At 46.2% G+C, this 14,968-nt stretch overlaps 2 protein-coding genes across 6 annotated transcripts in view; one reads left to right on the top strand and one right to left on the bottom strand.

Moving 5' to 3' along the window:
• The window catches only part of LOC149466215 (uncharacterized), a 475,763-nt gene that overhangs the window by 342,279 nt on the left and 118,516 nt on the right, over positions 1-14,968 (top strand). The gene's annotated exons all lie outside the window — the stretch shown is intronic.
• The window catches only part of LOC149466218 (uncharacterized), a 32,848-nt gene continuing 21,990 nt past the window's right edge, over positions 4,111-14,968 (bottom strand). For all 5 annotated transcript variants that reach the window (XM_089672676.1, XM_089672674.1, XM_089672677.1 and 2 more), the window contains 5 exons: positions 14,454-14,556; positions 11,145-11,246; positions 9,487-9,605; positions 7,818-7,926; positions 4,111-6,627 (listed from right to left, as the gene is read on the bottom strand). In XM_089672676.1, coding sequence (XP_089528802.1) covers positions 5,870-6,627; positions 7,818-7,926; positions 9,487-9,605; positions 11,145-11,246; positions 14,454-14,556 — 1,191 coding nt within the window. In that variant the 3' untranslated portion in view covers positions 4,111-5,869. The remainder of the gene's footprint in view (positions 6,628-7,817; positions 7,927-9,486; positions 9,606-11,144; positions 11,247-14,453; positions 14,557-14,968) is intronic.

Below are 14,968 nucleotides of genomic sequence, written 5' to 3'. Positions count from 1 at the left end.
AACAGAGATAGTGGGGTCATGGATGATGAACAGAGATAGTGGGGTCATGGATGGTGAACAGAGATGGTGGCGACATGGATGGTGAACATAGATGGTGGGGATATAGATTGTGCACAGAGATGGTGGAGACATGGATGATGAACAGAGACGGTGAAGACATGGATGGTGAACAGAGACGGTGGAGATATAGATGGTGTACAGAGATGGTGGAGACATGGATGGTGAACAGATTGTGGGGATATAGATGGTGTACAGAGATGGTGGAGACATGGATGGTGAACAGAGATGGTGGAGACATGGATGGTGAACAGATATGGTGGAGACATAGATGGTGGGAACATGGATGGCGGGGACATTGATGGTGAACAGAGATGGCGGGGACATGGATGGTGAACAGAGATGGTGGGGACATGGAGGGAGGACAGAGATGGTGGGGACATAGATCGTAGACAAACACGATTGAGACATGAAGGACAGAGATGGTGGGGACGTGGATGGTGGAAATAGATGGCGGAGACATGGGGATGGTGGACAGAGATGGTGGGGACATTGATGGTGAACAGAGATGGCGGGGACATAGATGGTGGACAGAGATGGTAGGGACATGGATGGTGAACAAAGATGGTGGAGACATGGATGGTGAACAGAGATGGTGGGGACATAGATGGTGCTCAGAGATGGTGGAGACATGGATGATGAACACAGATGGTGGAGACATGGATGGTGAACAGAGATTGTGGGGATATAGATGGTGTACAGAGATGGTGGAGACATGGACGATGAACAGAGATGGTGGGGACATGGATGATGAACAGAGATAATGGGGTCATGGATGGTGAACAGAGATGGTGGGGACATAGATGGTGCACAGAGATGGTGGAGACATGGATGATTATTATTATTATTATACAGTATTTATATAGCGCCAATAGTTTGCTCAGTGCTGTACATTATAATGGAGACAGTACATGAGATAGTACAGTAAAAATACAATACACAAGGGGTTCCAGGGCCCTGCTCCTTGGAGTTTACAATCTAGGAGGGAGGGGATAGTGGTACAGGAGGAGATAGCTGCGGGGGATGGAGTGGTGGGAAGAGCGGAGATCAGAATTTAGGTGAGGGCGGGGTAGGCTTCTTTGAAGAGATTGGTTTTCCGGGTGCGCCTAAAGGTGACGAGGGTAGGTGACAGTCTGATGGATTGGGGTAGTGAGTTCCAAAGGATAGGGGAAGCCCTGGAGAAGTCCTGGAGACGGGCATGGGATGATTAACAGAGATGGTGGAGACATGGATGGTGAACAGAGATGGTGGGGATATAGAGGGTGGAGACATGGATGATGAACAGAGATGGTGGAGACATGGATGGTGAACAGATTGTGGGGATATAGATGGTGTAGAGATGATGGAGACATGGGTGATGAACAGATATGGTGGGGACATGGATGATGAACAGAGATAGTGGGGTCATGGATGGTGAACAGAGATGGTGGGGACATAGATGTTGCTCAGAGATGGTGGAGACATTGATGATGAACAGAGATGGTGGAGACATGGATGGTGAACAGAGATTGTGGGGATATAGACGGTGGAGACATGGATGATGAACAGAGATGGTGGGGACATGGATGATGAACAGAGATAGTGGTGTCATGGATGATGAACAGAGATAGTGGGGTCATGGATGGTGAACAGAGATGGTGGAGAAATGGATGGTGAACACAGATGGTGGGGACATAGATGGTGCACAGAGATGGTGGAGACATGGATGATGAACAGAGATGGTGGAGACATGGATGGTGAACAGATTGTGGGGATATAGATGGTGTACACAGATGGTGGAGACATGGATGATGAACAGAGATGGTGGGGACATGGATGATGAACAGAGATAGTGGGGTCATGGATGATGAACAGAGATAGTGGGGTCATGGCTGATGAACAGAGATAGTGGGGTCATGGATGATGAACAGAGATAGTGGGGTCATGGATGGTGAACAGAGACGGTGGAGACATGGATGGTGAACAGAGACGGTGGAGATATAGATGGTGTACAGAGATGGTGGAGACATGGATTGTGAACAGATTGTGGGGATATAGATGGTGTACAGAGATGGTGGAGACATGGATGGTGAACAGAGATGGTGGAGACATGGATGATGAACAGAGATGATGGAGACATGGATGGTGAACAGAGATGGTGGAGACATGGATGGTGAACAGATTGTGGGGATATAGATGGTGTACAGAGATGGTGGGGACATGAATAATGGACGGAGATGGTGGAGACAGAATGATGACACAGGATGTGAAGTCAGTCTGTGCATAACAGATGTGCATGAAAACTAAGGTGAAACTGATGTCTCTGCACGTGAAACCTGCGTTATTCACGCACGTATGATGTGAAGGAGCCCTAAAGCTCGGCAAAGTTCGGCATCTATTTACGCCACACATCCTCATCTTTTATTTTATTACCAACAGTTGGGTAAGGTATTGCCTTTGTTCACACTTGAATTCATTTTAGTGTTTTTTTTTCAGAAAATATGCATTTAATACTTTGCAAACATTGTGCAACATTTAAAAAATTTCATTCTGCAGGGTCTCTGCTTTCAGAAAATATATCTAATTGTTTAGGGGTTTAACCGCTTGCTGACCATTTAACTTAGGTATACGGTGGCAGAACCTCTTTGCACTGGATCACATATCGAGTAGGAGATCCACGCACTTGGGCAGGGGGCACGCGTCACAGTTCTGAAATGGGTTTCGGTCAGCTGAGGAAGGGGGCCATGTCATTATTCTTTCATCAGCTTTTACTGGCTAGCCACACAGTGGAGTACTTCGATGCATGTGTTGGAGCATTGTCCTGCATAAATATCATGGTCTTCTTGAAAGATGCAATTTTTTCCTGTATCACTGCTCGAAGAAAGTGTCTTCTAAAAATTGGCAGTAGGTTTGGGAGTTGAATTATGAATCCATCTTCAACCCAAAAAGGTCCAACTAGCTAATCTTTAATAATACCAGCCCATACTAGTAACCCACCTCCACCTTGCTGGTGTCTAAGTGGAGGTGGAGCTCTGTGCCCATTACTGATCCAGCCACGGGCCCATCCATCTGGTCAGTCAAGAGTTACCTCATCTCATCAGTCCATAAAACCTTTGAGAAATCTGTCTTCCGATATGTCTTGGCCCAGTTTTGACGTTTCAACTAGGTTTGGGAGTTGATTTTGAGTCCATCTTCAACCCAAAAAGGTCCAACTAGATCATCTAATAATACCAGCCCATACCAGAACCCCACCTCCACCTTGCTGGTGTCTAGGTGGAGGTGGAGCTCTGTGCCCGTTACTGATCCAGCCACGGGCCCCTCCATCTGGTCTGTCAAGAGTCACCTCATCTCCAGTCCATAAAACCTTTGAGAAATCTGTCGTCCGATATATCTTGACCCAGTTTTGACGTTTCAACTTGTGTCTTGTTCAGTGGTGGTCAGGTTTTGGCCTTCTTTACCTTGGCCATGTCTCTGAGCGCTGAACACCTCGTACCTCTGGGCACTCCAGGTAGGTTGCAGTTCCGGAATATGACAGCCCTGGAGGATAATGGCTTCCTGGTAGCTTCACATTTGATTCTTCTCAAATTTTTGGCAGTTAATTTGCATTTGTTTTTCTCAAGACGTTTCCTGCGACCCTGCTGACTATTTGCAACAAAACGTTTGATGGTTCTGCGATCACATCCCAATGTCTTAGCAATTTCAAGAGTGCTGCATCCCTCTGAAAGACAATTTTTGTTTCACAATTTTTGACTTTTCAGTCAGCTAAATCTCTTTTTTGGCCCATTTTTGCCTGAGGAAAAAAAGAAGCTGCCTAATAATTATGCGTACCTCGATATAGGGTGTTGATCTCCTTAGGCCACACCCTCCCTCATGACACAAATACACATCACCTGATCTGCTTAGGTCCAATAAGTATTCCAGTTGAAGCAGCTTGGAGTTGGGCAATAGGCATAATAATGGTGATTTGGTCAGAATACTCGTTTGCCTAATTGTGCACACTGTGTATAGGCCACCACTTGTCACATTGTTGTAGACCCAACACTGATAACCCCCATAATATATTAATACAGACCATTCCAAATTAATCATTTATTTTGCTCATTCACATTATGTATTCTGCATCACTTCACAAAGACCCGGCCCCCACAGGAGCTGACAGTGCCCCCTGTCATAATCACATGGGCACAATACTCAATTTTTTAATGAGGTAAACTGTAGTTTTTTTTTACCTTTTTCCACCACCATCCATCTGTCCGTCCTCACTTTGTGATTTAGTTTGTTTCGGTTTCATCTTGTCTTTGTGCCCTTTACATATCCTTGCACATCGTGCCTCCCGCCACCACTCAACACCATACAGGTGACCTCCAACTGGTTTCTGATCCAGCGACATCCTGAGGACAGAGCAGTGACGTCTGTATTCTGCTATACTGACTGATGACTACAGGGGGTGTGGCTATGACTACCTGCGGGCACCTCGGATTGAGTGACACCGGTTTTAATGTCAACTTGACAGTAACCTCCCTGCTGAAGCTGCTCCTTGAGCTCCTGCCGACAAGGAAAGCAGTGTAAGACCTATATCACTGGAGATGACACATAGCAGAGGACTATCTCCTCCTACCCATGTGGGCCAATTTCCAGCATTGTTACTTTGGAAGAAATAGAGAGTGTCAGGAGCTGGATCACCTGCTGGTGGCTCTGTGGTTCCCTGGGCGGAGGGTTGTAGTTTCAGTGTCCACCAGCAGATCTGATTATCAGGTTCCTGGGAGACACTGGAATTACAACCTCTGCTAGATCACAGTGCCACTAGTAGGTGATTCAGGTCCTGACAGTCTCACTCCACTTCTTCCAATGCAACAGTGCTGGTGATTGGCCAGCATGGGTAGGAGAAGATAGTCAGCATCAGGTAGAAACTGATTACTGGGATCCCCTGACTGCTGGGAGACACCCACTGGTGGACACTGGAATTACAATTTTCCGCCCAGAGAACCACAGTGCCACCAGCAGGTGATCCGGGTCCTGACAGTCTCATTCCACTTCTTGCAATGCAACAATGCTGGTGATTGGCCAGAATGGACAGGAGAAGATAGTTCTCAGCCACGTGTCATCTCCAAGCAGTGACATAGAGCTTGCACTGATTTCCTGGTGGCTGAACGGAGAGCAAGGAGCAGCTTGGGAATAGAGGTGACTCTAGAGTTTACATTAAACCAGTGTCACTCAACCTGAAATTCATGCAGGGAGTCAGCATCAGGTGGATTACTGAGATCTCCTGACTGCTGGGAGACACCCACTGGTGGACACTGGAATTACAATTTTCCGCCCAGAGAACCACAGTGCCACCAGCAGGTGATTCGGGTCCTGACAGTCTCATTCCATTTCTTCCAATGCAACAGTGCTGGTGATTTGCCAGCATGGATAGGAGAAGATAGCCTTCAGCCATGCGTCATCTCCAAGCAGTGAGCAGCAGATTTCCTAGTGGCTTAATGGAGCGGTGGGAGAGCAAGGAGCAGCGTGAGAATGGAGGTAAGTTTACATTAAAACCAGTGTTACTCAACCTGAGGTGCATGCAGAGAGTCAGCATCAGGTGAAAACTGATTACTGGGATCTGCTGGGAGACACCTGCTGGTGGACACTGGAGGTACAACCCTCCGCCCAGGGAACCGCAGTGCCACCAGAAGGTGATGCAGATCCTGACGCAGGTCCTGACAGAGTCACGTGATCCCCATACCAAACAGTTGTGGGGCAGCTGAGGCAAGGTGAGTGTATGTGCAACTGGGGAGGGCAGAAGTTAAAGAAACCTGACAATGTCCCCCATCCCTGACACCATAACATGCTTTCACTTGTGAGAATATTGATGAGAAATCAAAGTTGCTTTTCTTGTAAAACTCTTCCCGCAAGCTGAACAGGAAAATGGCTTTTCTCCGGTGTGAATCCTTTCGTGTGTGGCCAAATTTGACTTCTGAGTAAAACATTTCGCACACACGGAACATGAATACGGCTTCTCGTCCGTGTGAGTCCTCTCATGTGTGACCAAAAAAGCTTTCAGGGCAAAGACTTTCCCGCAAACAGAACAGGAGTATGGCTTCTCCCCCGTGTGAATCAGCTCGTGCCGGTCTAGACGGGCTTTGTCTGGGAAGGGTTTACTGCAGTAAGAGCAGGAATATGGCTTCTCCCCTGTGTGAATGCGGAGATGTTTGACCAGGTCCCCTTTCAGAGTAAAACATTTCCCGCATTCAGAGCAGGAAAACGGCTTCTCCCCTGAGTGGAACTTTTGGTGGCGAGCTAGGACGGCTTTGTCCGTGAAGCACTTCCCGCACAGTGAACAGGGATAGGGCTTCTCCCCCGAATGAATTTTTTTATGTGTCACGAGGTGGGCCTTTTGGGTAAAAACCTTCCCACATTCAGAACACGAGAATGGCCGCTCCCCAGTGTGAATCCGCTCGTGGGCAAAAAGCTTTGTCCTTTGAGAGAAACACTTCCCGCACTCGGAACAGGAGAACTTCTTAGGACGTCTGCAGGCAGTGGGATGGCATGGTGGCAGATCTGTACGTGGAAGTCCAGGATGGAGGTCTGGTCTCCTGGTGTACTGTCCATCTACAGGAGATAAGAAGCAGAGGGGTAGAAGGGTAAGAGGGGTATTCCACCTTCTACCAGGCAGATTTTACAGATGACATGCCTAAGTTACAATGATGTTCCATATGAAGATATAAATTGACTCCTTTGACTCTATCTTCTGAATACTCCTTGGTCTACACCACTGATCTCCAAACTAGCCCGGGGGCCGGATGTGGCCCTTTGCTTGCTTTTATTTGACCCTTGGGGCATAATTCCTGCCACTGACAAAAGGATACTTCCTCCTATTGATTCCAATGATGGGGCACTATTCCTACTATGACACCAATGATAGGGAACTATTCCTCCTATGACACCAATGATGGGGCACTATTCCTCCCATTGACACCAATGATGGGGCACTATTCCTCCCATTGACACCAACGATGGGGCACTATTCCTCCCCCTGATACCAATGATGGGGCACTATTCCTACCACTGATACCAATGATGGGGTACAATTCCTCCCATTGACACCAACGATGGGGCACTATTCATCCCACTGACACCAATGATGGGGCACTATTCATCCCACTGACACCAATGATGGGGCACTATTCCTTCCACTGACACCAACGATGGGGCACTATTCCTCCCACTGATACCAACAATGGGGCACTATTCCTCTCACTGATACCAATGATGGGGCACTATTCCTACTATGACACCAATGATGGGGCACTATTCATCCCACTGATACCAACAATGGGGCACTATTCCTACTATGACACCAATGATGGGGCACTATTCCTCCCATTGACACCAATGATGGGGCACTATTCCTCCCATTAACACCAACGATGGGGCACTATTCCTCCCCCTGATACCAATGATGGGGCACTATTCCTCCCACTGATACCAATGATGGGGCACTATTCCTCCCACTGATACCAATGATGGGGCACTATTTCTCCAATTGACACCAACGATGGGGCACTATTCATCCCACTGACACCAGATTCTACAGCATTTGACACTTCCGGGAGTGTCAGATGCTTGTCTCCCCCCCGCCTGTACTGTGGTTTGTTCCTAGGAGGACCCCAACATGTACAGGGTCTCCTAACTCCTCAACTGGGCACATGCAGTTATCAGACAGAGGAGGGGGGAGAAGAGATGGTTGTAGTGACTGAACAAGGAGGATCTGGGACTCTTCTCTGGATTTGATTCCTCACCTGGGCTGATCTCTGGAGGGATCTCCTCCTCCTCACTAGGCTCATCGCCCCTCACATACGGATCCTCTTCACCTACAACTTCAACTTTAATGTCAATCAGATCTGTATCCTGCATAGCAGAAACCAGAAAAAGGAGAGCATTCCATGAATGGCCAATGACAAGCCCACCTTATCTCCGTACAGACCACTCAGTGCAGTCATTATAAGAATGGCATCAGAGCTCAGGATGAATCATTTCACTTCAAAGCCAAACTTTACCCGAAGCCACGTGCTGAAAGAGAATGTTCTTCACCAAGGAAGATCCATTCTACGTGAATAATTCTGCTACCAGTGTTAGTGTGTGCTGTACATTCCTGTCTCTTCTTGCTGGAGGCGGTCATTTTGCTGAAGCCCAGAGTCCTGAGCAGCAGCAAAATCTTTAGGCTGTCAGCTGATCGACCTCAAAGCCTAAAAGTAGAGACCTACTGAGCATGTGCAGAGCAAGGTGAGACCATGCATTTCTGGATTATAAATGGTATAGGCGCCTTATCTTTAATGTTTTACATAGCAGTACCTGCAAACGGGGCCAGGCTCAAGGGATCTAGCAGTTCCACTGTAGAGGCTGCCCTGTGAACTTAAAAAAATAAAATAAAGTAAAGTAAAAAATATATATATATAGTAAAATAAAGTAAAGTAAAAAGAAAAACATATAATAAAATAAAGTAAAATAAAATATAATATAAAGTAAAGTAAAATAAAATATAATACCATAAAATAAAATATATTATAATATAATAAAATAAAATTAAATAAAGCAAAGTAAAGTAAAGCAAAATAAAATAAAGGTAAAGAAAAGAACACAGCTCTGACTGCAATACTCACCTTCCCTCCAGCACTGTCCCCTGCAGTACCTCTTCCCCACAATTGGCCTTCCATAAAAATTTAATGTGAGTGCAAGGGGTCATGGGCCCACCCCCTGAGGGAGGTGACAACAAGGAGACCTGCACTAACAGTTGCAGAGGATAGCAATGACGTCATCAAGTCTACATTACTCTCTGCCTCAAGGACCACCCACCACTGGCAAAAAAATAAAAACTGAAATAGAATGAATGCAACCACCACATCTAAGGACAGGTAAGCTGCAATATAAAGCATTATATTTTTGTTCTTGGGTTTAGGCACACTTTGGGGAGTATTTATGAGGTATTCATCCTCTGAAAATGCATATGCCTTCGTTCTGTGCACATGGGCGGGGCAAAATCCAATGTTATTGGGATATTCTCTCTCCAGGTCAAATATAATTGTTCATCCTGAATAAAGTGAATGAGGAAAATACTGCATTATGGCCACTAGATGGAGCTGATGATCAAAAGAAATAAATACTTATTTTACTCTGCTCATTATCCCCTTCTAGTCGCCATAATGCAGTATTTTCCTGAGTCGCTCTATTCTATAAGAAAGAATATATTTGACTGGAAGAATGAATATCTTAGTAACCTTTGATTTTGCCCCCGCTTGCACAGAATGAAGGTATACGTAGTTTTGCAGAATGAGTAGCTCTGTGAATTTTTGGTATAAAGGTTTCACGCTTACCAACAAGATAGAGGGATTATTTTAGTAATAGAATGATGCAAAAATATTTGTTTATAAACTAAAACTATTATTGTTACCCCCCCCCACTTCTTCCTACCTGATCCTCCTGAGGGATCTCCTGATGTTCCTGAGGGATCTCTTGATGTTCCTGTGTGGAGTCCCTGGAATACAGAGGACAGGGACATCTCTCTGGTGGGTTCCCATTACTGGATCCATCTGTAGGAAACACAAATCTAGTAATGCAATCAGTTCTCATGGTTGCCATGGTGACCCTCTCTGGAAGAGGTCAGGCCCCTCTAGTGATGATACTGTGGCTATGGTGACCCCTCTAAAGGAGGTCAGGCCCCTGTATTGATGACACTTTTGCTATGGTGACCCCTGTAGAAGAAGTCAGGCACCTGTATTGATGATACTGTTGCTATGGTGACCCCTCTAGAAGATGTCAGGCTCCTGTATTGATGATACTGTGGCTATGGTGACCCCTCTAGAAGAGGTCAGGCCTCTATATTGATGATACTGTGGCTATGGTGACCCCTCTAGAAGAGGTCAGGCCCCTGTACTGATGACACTGTTGCAATGGTGACCCATCTAGAAGAGGTCAGGCCCCTGTACTGATGATACTGTTGCTATGGTGACCCCTCTAGAAGAGGTCAGGCCACTGTATTGATGACACTGTTGCTATGGTGACCCCTCTAGAAGAGGTCAGGCCCCTGTATTGATGATACTGTGGCTATGGTGACCTCTCTAGAAGAGGTCAGGCCCTGTATTGATGACACTGTGGCTATGGCGACCTCTCTAGAAGAGGTCAGGCCCCTGTATTGATGACACTGTGGCTATAGCAACCCCTCTAGAAGAGATCAGGCCCCTGTATTGATGACACTGTTGCTATGGTGACCCTTCTAGAAGAGGTCAGGCCTCTGTTTGATGACACTGTTGCTATGGTGACCCCTCTAGAAGATGTCAGGCCTCCGTATTGATGACACTTTTGCTATGGTGACTCCTGTAGAAGAGGTCAGACCCCTGTATTGATGATACTGTTGCTATGGTGACCCCCTCTAAAGGTCAGGCCTCCGTATTGATGACACTGTTGCTATGGTGACCCCTCTAGAAGAGGTCAGGCCCCTGTATTGATGACACTTTTGCTATGGTGACCCCTCTAGAAGAGGTCAGGCCTCTGTTTGATGACACTGTTGCTATGGTGACCCCTCTAGAAGATGTCAGCCTCCGTATTGATGACAATTTTGCCATGGTGACTCCTGTAGAAGAGGTCAGGCCTCTGTATTGATGATAAAGTTGCTATGGTGACCCCTCTAAAGGTCAGGGCTCCGTATTGATGACACTGTTGCTATGGTGACCCCTCTAGAAGAGGTTAGGCCCCTGTATTGATGATACTGTTGCTATGGTGACCCCTCTAGAAGAGGTCAGGCCCCTGTATTGATGATACTGTTGCTATGGTGACCCCTCTAGAAGAGGTCAGGCTTCTGTATTGATGATACTGTTGCTACGGTGACCCCTCTAGAAGAGGTCAGGCCCCTGTATTGATGATACTGTTGCTATGGTGACCCGTCTAGAAGAGGCCAGGCCCCTATATTGATGACACTGTGTCTATGGTTTAGCTGCATTTTAGAAAACAACCACTACAGGGGTAAGATTTCACTGTAGTGCCCTTAAATGAGATGACATCATCAGAGACAAAATAGCTAATGAAGAGTTAGGATCTGGGACTCTGCTCTGGATTTAGTGTTTATTCCTCACCCGTGCTGATCTCTGGAGGGATTTCTTCCTCTTCCTCCTTTTTAATGATTACTTGTAGTTCCTCCTCTTCACTTTTGACTTCTGTCTGAGTCTCTCTGCAGTCTGTGAATAAAGATGAGAGTGAAGCTCCCTGTACTGAGATGCATGAGAGACCCCAGAGAGTGTGTGTGGGGGGAAACTGGTCACATCTCAATGACATGATGTGAGGAGCAGAGCTGGAGTCTAATAGAGGCTGATGGCTCCTGACCCCCCAACTGGGCACATACTGTCCCTCCATTATCCCTGGTTCACACATGTGCGGTGCGGGAAACGCTGCGACCCCCATGTGTTTCCACTAGAAATACTGAGGGAACCCTTTGCACACTGCAACTTCCTTTCCAACGTTGCAATAAAAAATAGGGATTTGTAGTTCACACATATTGCAATACATGTTTAACCTCCCTAGCGGTCTGATTATGTCCATATTTCTGTGCTCAAAGCGGTACAATTTTTTGCATGGAAATATGTATTTTTTATTGTAGGCCTGTAATTCTTAGGAATAACTCACTGAAATCTGTCCGAACGAGAGTCTAGTAAACATCCCGGGTATGATAAAAAAACGAAATCATAAATTATAATATAATAAATAATCATAAAAAATAATAATATAATAATAAATTTATTTCAATAATATAATCAAACCAAAAACACTGAAATTTGAAATATAGCGCCAAGTTCGCACATCACTGAGCAAAGTTGCAGAATCGTTTTCAGTGTCGATGATGAATTTCCCCCACGAATCATTATCACTCAATTCTGCAAGTGGTTTTAATTTACTATTGCTGTTCTCTAGCCGGTCTAAAACCGCTTTTGACCTAAAGGGACGCTTTTTGGACGCCATGGACGTTTCTCAGTTTCCAGGCAGAAAGAACAGTAAAAATGCAGGCAGGGCACAGGACAAAGCACTCGGGACAAAATGTATGTGAAATGGTTTGATACAGTAATGGAATACTATGTGATTTTAGTGTATTTAGTGAATGTCACTTTTTAAAATTTTTACATTTCCTGCCAGTTCCATCCCTGTACGTCCCAACGCTCGCAGAGAACGGAACCCGGAAGACGGATGCCGGCATCGGCCGGAGATGGCCAGGGACGGTGCAGGGGGGACATCACAGGAGCGCAGGACAAGGTAAGTGAAACAGTGATCACAGAGTAATGCTTCAGGGTAATCCCGAGTGTAGCTCGGGGTTACTGCTTTTGGCACTGATAACCCCGAGCTACACTCGGGAATACTGCCAGGGAGGTTAACCTCTTGGCGCCGGCCGAACGCAAATGTGCAGCCTCCTGGCGCCTGGGACTAGACACCAAGCGGCCGCACATTTGCGTTCTATTAAAAAAAAAAAAACATACGTCCTGAGAGCGCACGCCCTGCGCGCTCCCAGCACACATATCCGGTACTCACAGAAAGGTCCCGATCTCCTCTTTCGATAGGGACCTTTCCCGATCATGTGACGACCGTGACGGCGTGTCATGGCAGTCACATGACCCTAAACCCAAACCCGTCTCCCGGCTTCTGAAACCCTTAAAGGGCCGGGAGGCGCCAAGTGCTTAAGCTGGCCAACTGCGTCAAAGTAATCGCTCTATGGCCAGTCCTACTCTGCTCTGCCAATGCAAATGTGGCTACGGTGGACACAATGCCAACCTGAGGCAAACAGACACAAAGTAGGGGAGAGCTGCTAGGTTTAGGTCTGGCTACTGACCTACTGATATACCTGTGCTCAAATCCCAATAGCAGTACGTTTGCCTAAACCGCATCGCAAAAATGACGCTCCAGTGCGGCTAAAGAAAAAAATGCCTGCACTTTGGTGCGATTTGAGCCCATTCAAAATGAATGGACTCAAATTTCACTGCACAGAATTGAATGTGAATTGCATGGGAATGCGGTGCAGTTCTTGTGCGATTCATAAGCGATTCCTAATGAGAAACTTCCTTTCTCTCTACTGACAGAGGAGGGGGGAGAAGAAGAGATTGTTGTAGTGACTGAACAAGGAGGGTCTGGGACTCTTCTTTGGATTTAGTGTTTATTCCTCACCTGTGCTGATCTCTGGAGGGATCTCCTCCTCCTTACATGGATCATACCTGGAGTCTAATAGAGGCTGATGGCTCCTGACTCCCCCACTGGGCACATACTGTCCCCCCAATACTGTCTACTGACAGAGGAGGGGGGAGAAGAAGAGATTGTTGTAGTGACTGAACAAGGAGGATCTGGGACTCTTCTCCTGGATTCATGGCTGGTTCACACTCCATGCATTTCAGTTGCTTTTTTTCTGCATCCAAAATGCACAGAAAGTAGGTTCTATGGTGGTCAATGTCATAGTTCACATCAGAGCCTGCAGTTCCAGTGCGTTCCGGTTGCAGAAGAAAAAAGGTAGAACAGGCTGCATTTTTCCTGCACAGAACTGTACTGGAACGCGGTAAAATGCATGAAAAATGCACTGGAACGCACATGTCCCCATTTAGTTCCATAATTAGTCTGGCTGAAAAAAGACAAAAGTCCATCCAGTTCAACCATAAAAAAAAAAAAAAAAAAAAAAAAAGAAGTTATAATCCTACACCCAGAGTTGATCATATTGTCAAACTATGCAGCCGGCAGCGTCACAGCAACCAGTGTTGCGTCCTAGCAACCAATCAGGAATCCCCAGCCTCCTTTCAGCTCCTGGCCTGGGGACTCCTGTCATTGTCCAAATATTGCCATTGCTATAATTGGTAATGGCATCAGCCAGCCTCCCTCTGTCCCTTTGTTTACATTCAGCTTTTTGGCCAAGGGGTAATCTCCTGGCCGACAGCTACATAGTTAGTCTGGCTGAAAAAAGACTAAAGTCCACCCAGTTCAACAAAAAAAAAACGTTATAATCCTACACCCACAGTTGATCCAGAGGAAGGCAAAAAACCCAGCAAAGCACGATCCAGTTTGTTCCTGCTGGGAAAAAAATTCCTTCCTGATCCCCCGAGAGGCAATCAGATATTCCCTGGATCACCTTTCCTATAAATGTTAGTATCCAGTTATATTCTGTGTATCCAAGAAAGAATCCAGGACTTTCCTACAGCAATCCACTGAGCTCGCCAGAACCAACTCTTGAGGGAGTCTATTCCATATTTTCACAGCTCTTACTGTGAAGAAACCTTTCCGTGTTTGGAGATTACATCTCTTTTCTATTTGAATTGAAGAAAAAGAGAGGGGAAAAATAAACCATCAAAAACGCGCATTTGAGAAATGCATCTGGACTGCGTTTCTATGGTGTGAACCGGCCCTTAGTGTTTATTACTCACCTGTGCTGATCCCTGGAGGGATCTCCTCCTCCGTATATGAATCATCACCCATCACAGACATCTCTTTCTTATCCTCAACTTTAACCACAATCAGACTGACATTCTAAAACACAAAAAAAAAAAAACATTGTTTATGCTCCTCACCCTTGTGGTCATTGGGAAGAATGCTCCTCATACTTATGGACATTAGGAAGAATTACCCCCTTACAGATTGCTAAAAAGATCGATGGTGTCAGTGGGAATTTACCTGAGAGGCAAAAATTGCTCATTACTCAAGGAACCCCTGGCAACCTCTGGAGGAACCCTGGTTGAGAAACCCTGGCCTAGATCAAGGGATCTTCAGAGGGGGGTTCCAGAATCCAGATTGGGGTTCCTCAAAAGAGGGAATCATGTACTAGCTCCTTAGACGGGGGGATTCATTAACTGGTTCCTTAGGGGTATCCAGAGCCCACACAGGGTTTTTCCTAGAGAGAGAAATCATATTCTGGTTCCTTAGAGGGGATCGATGGTGTCAG

This window comes from Staurois parvus, unplaced genomic scaffold (assembly GCF_062004578.1).
Source record: "Staurois parvus isolate SC_StPar_1 unplaced genomic scaffold, SC_StPar_1.0 ptg000132l, whole genome shotgun sequence".
Lineage (NCBI taxonomy): Eukaryota > Metazoa > Chordata > Amphibia > Anura > Ranidae > Staurois > Staurois parvus.
The sequence above is the reverse complement of the archived record's forward strand: the minus strand, read 5'-3'. Positions and strand labels throughout refer to the sequence as shown.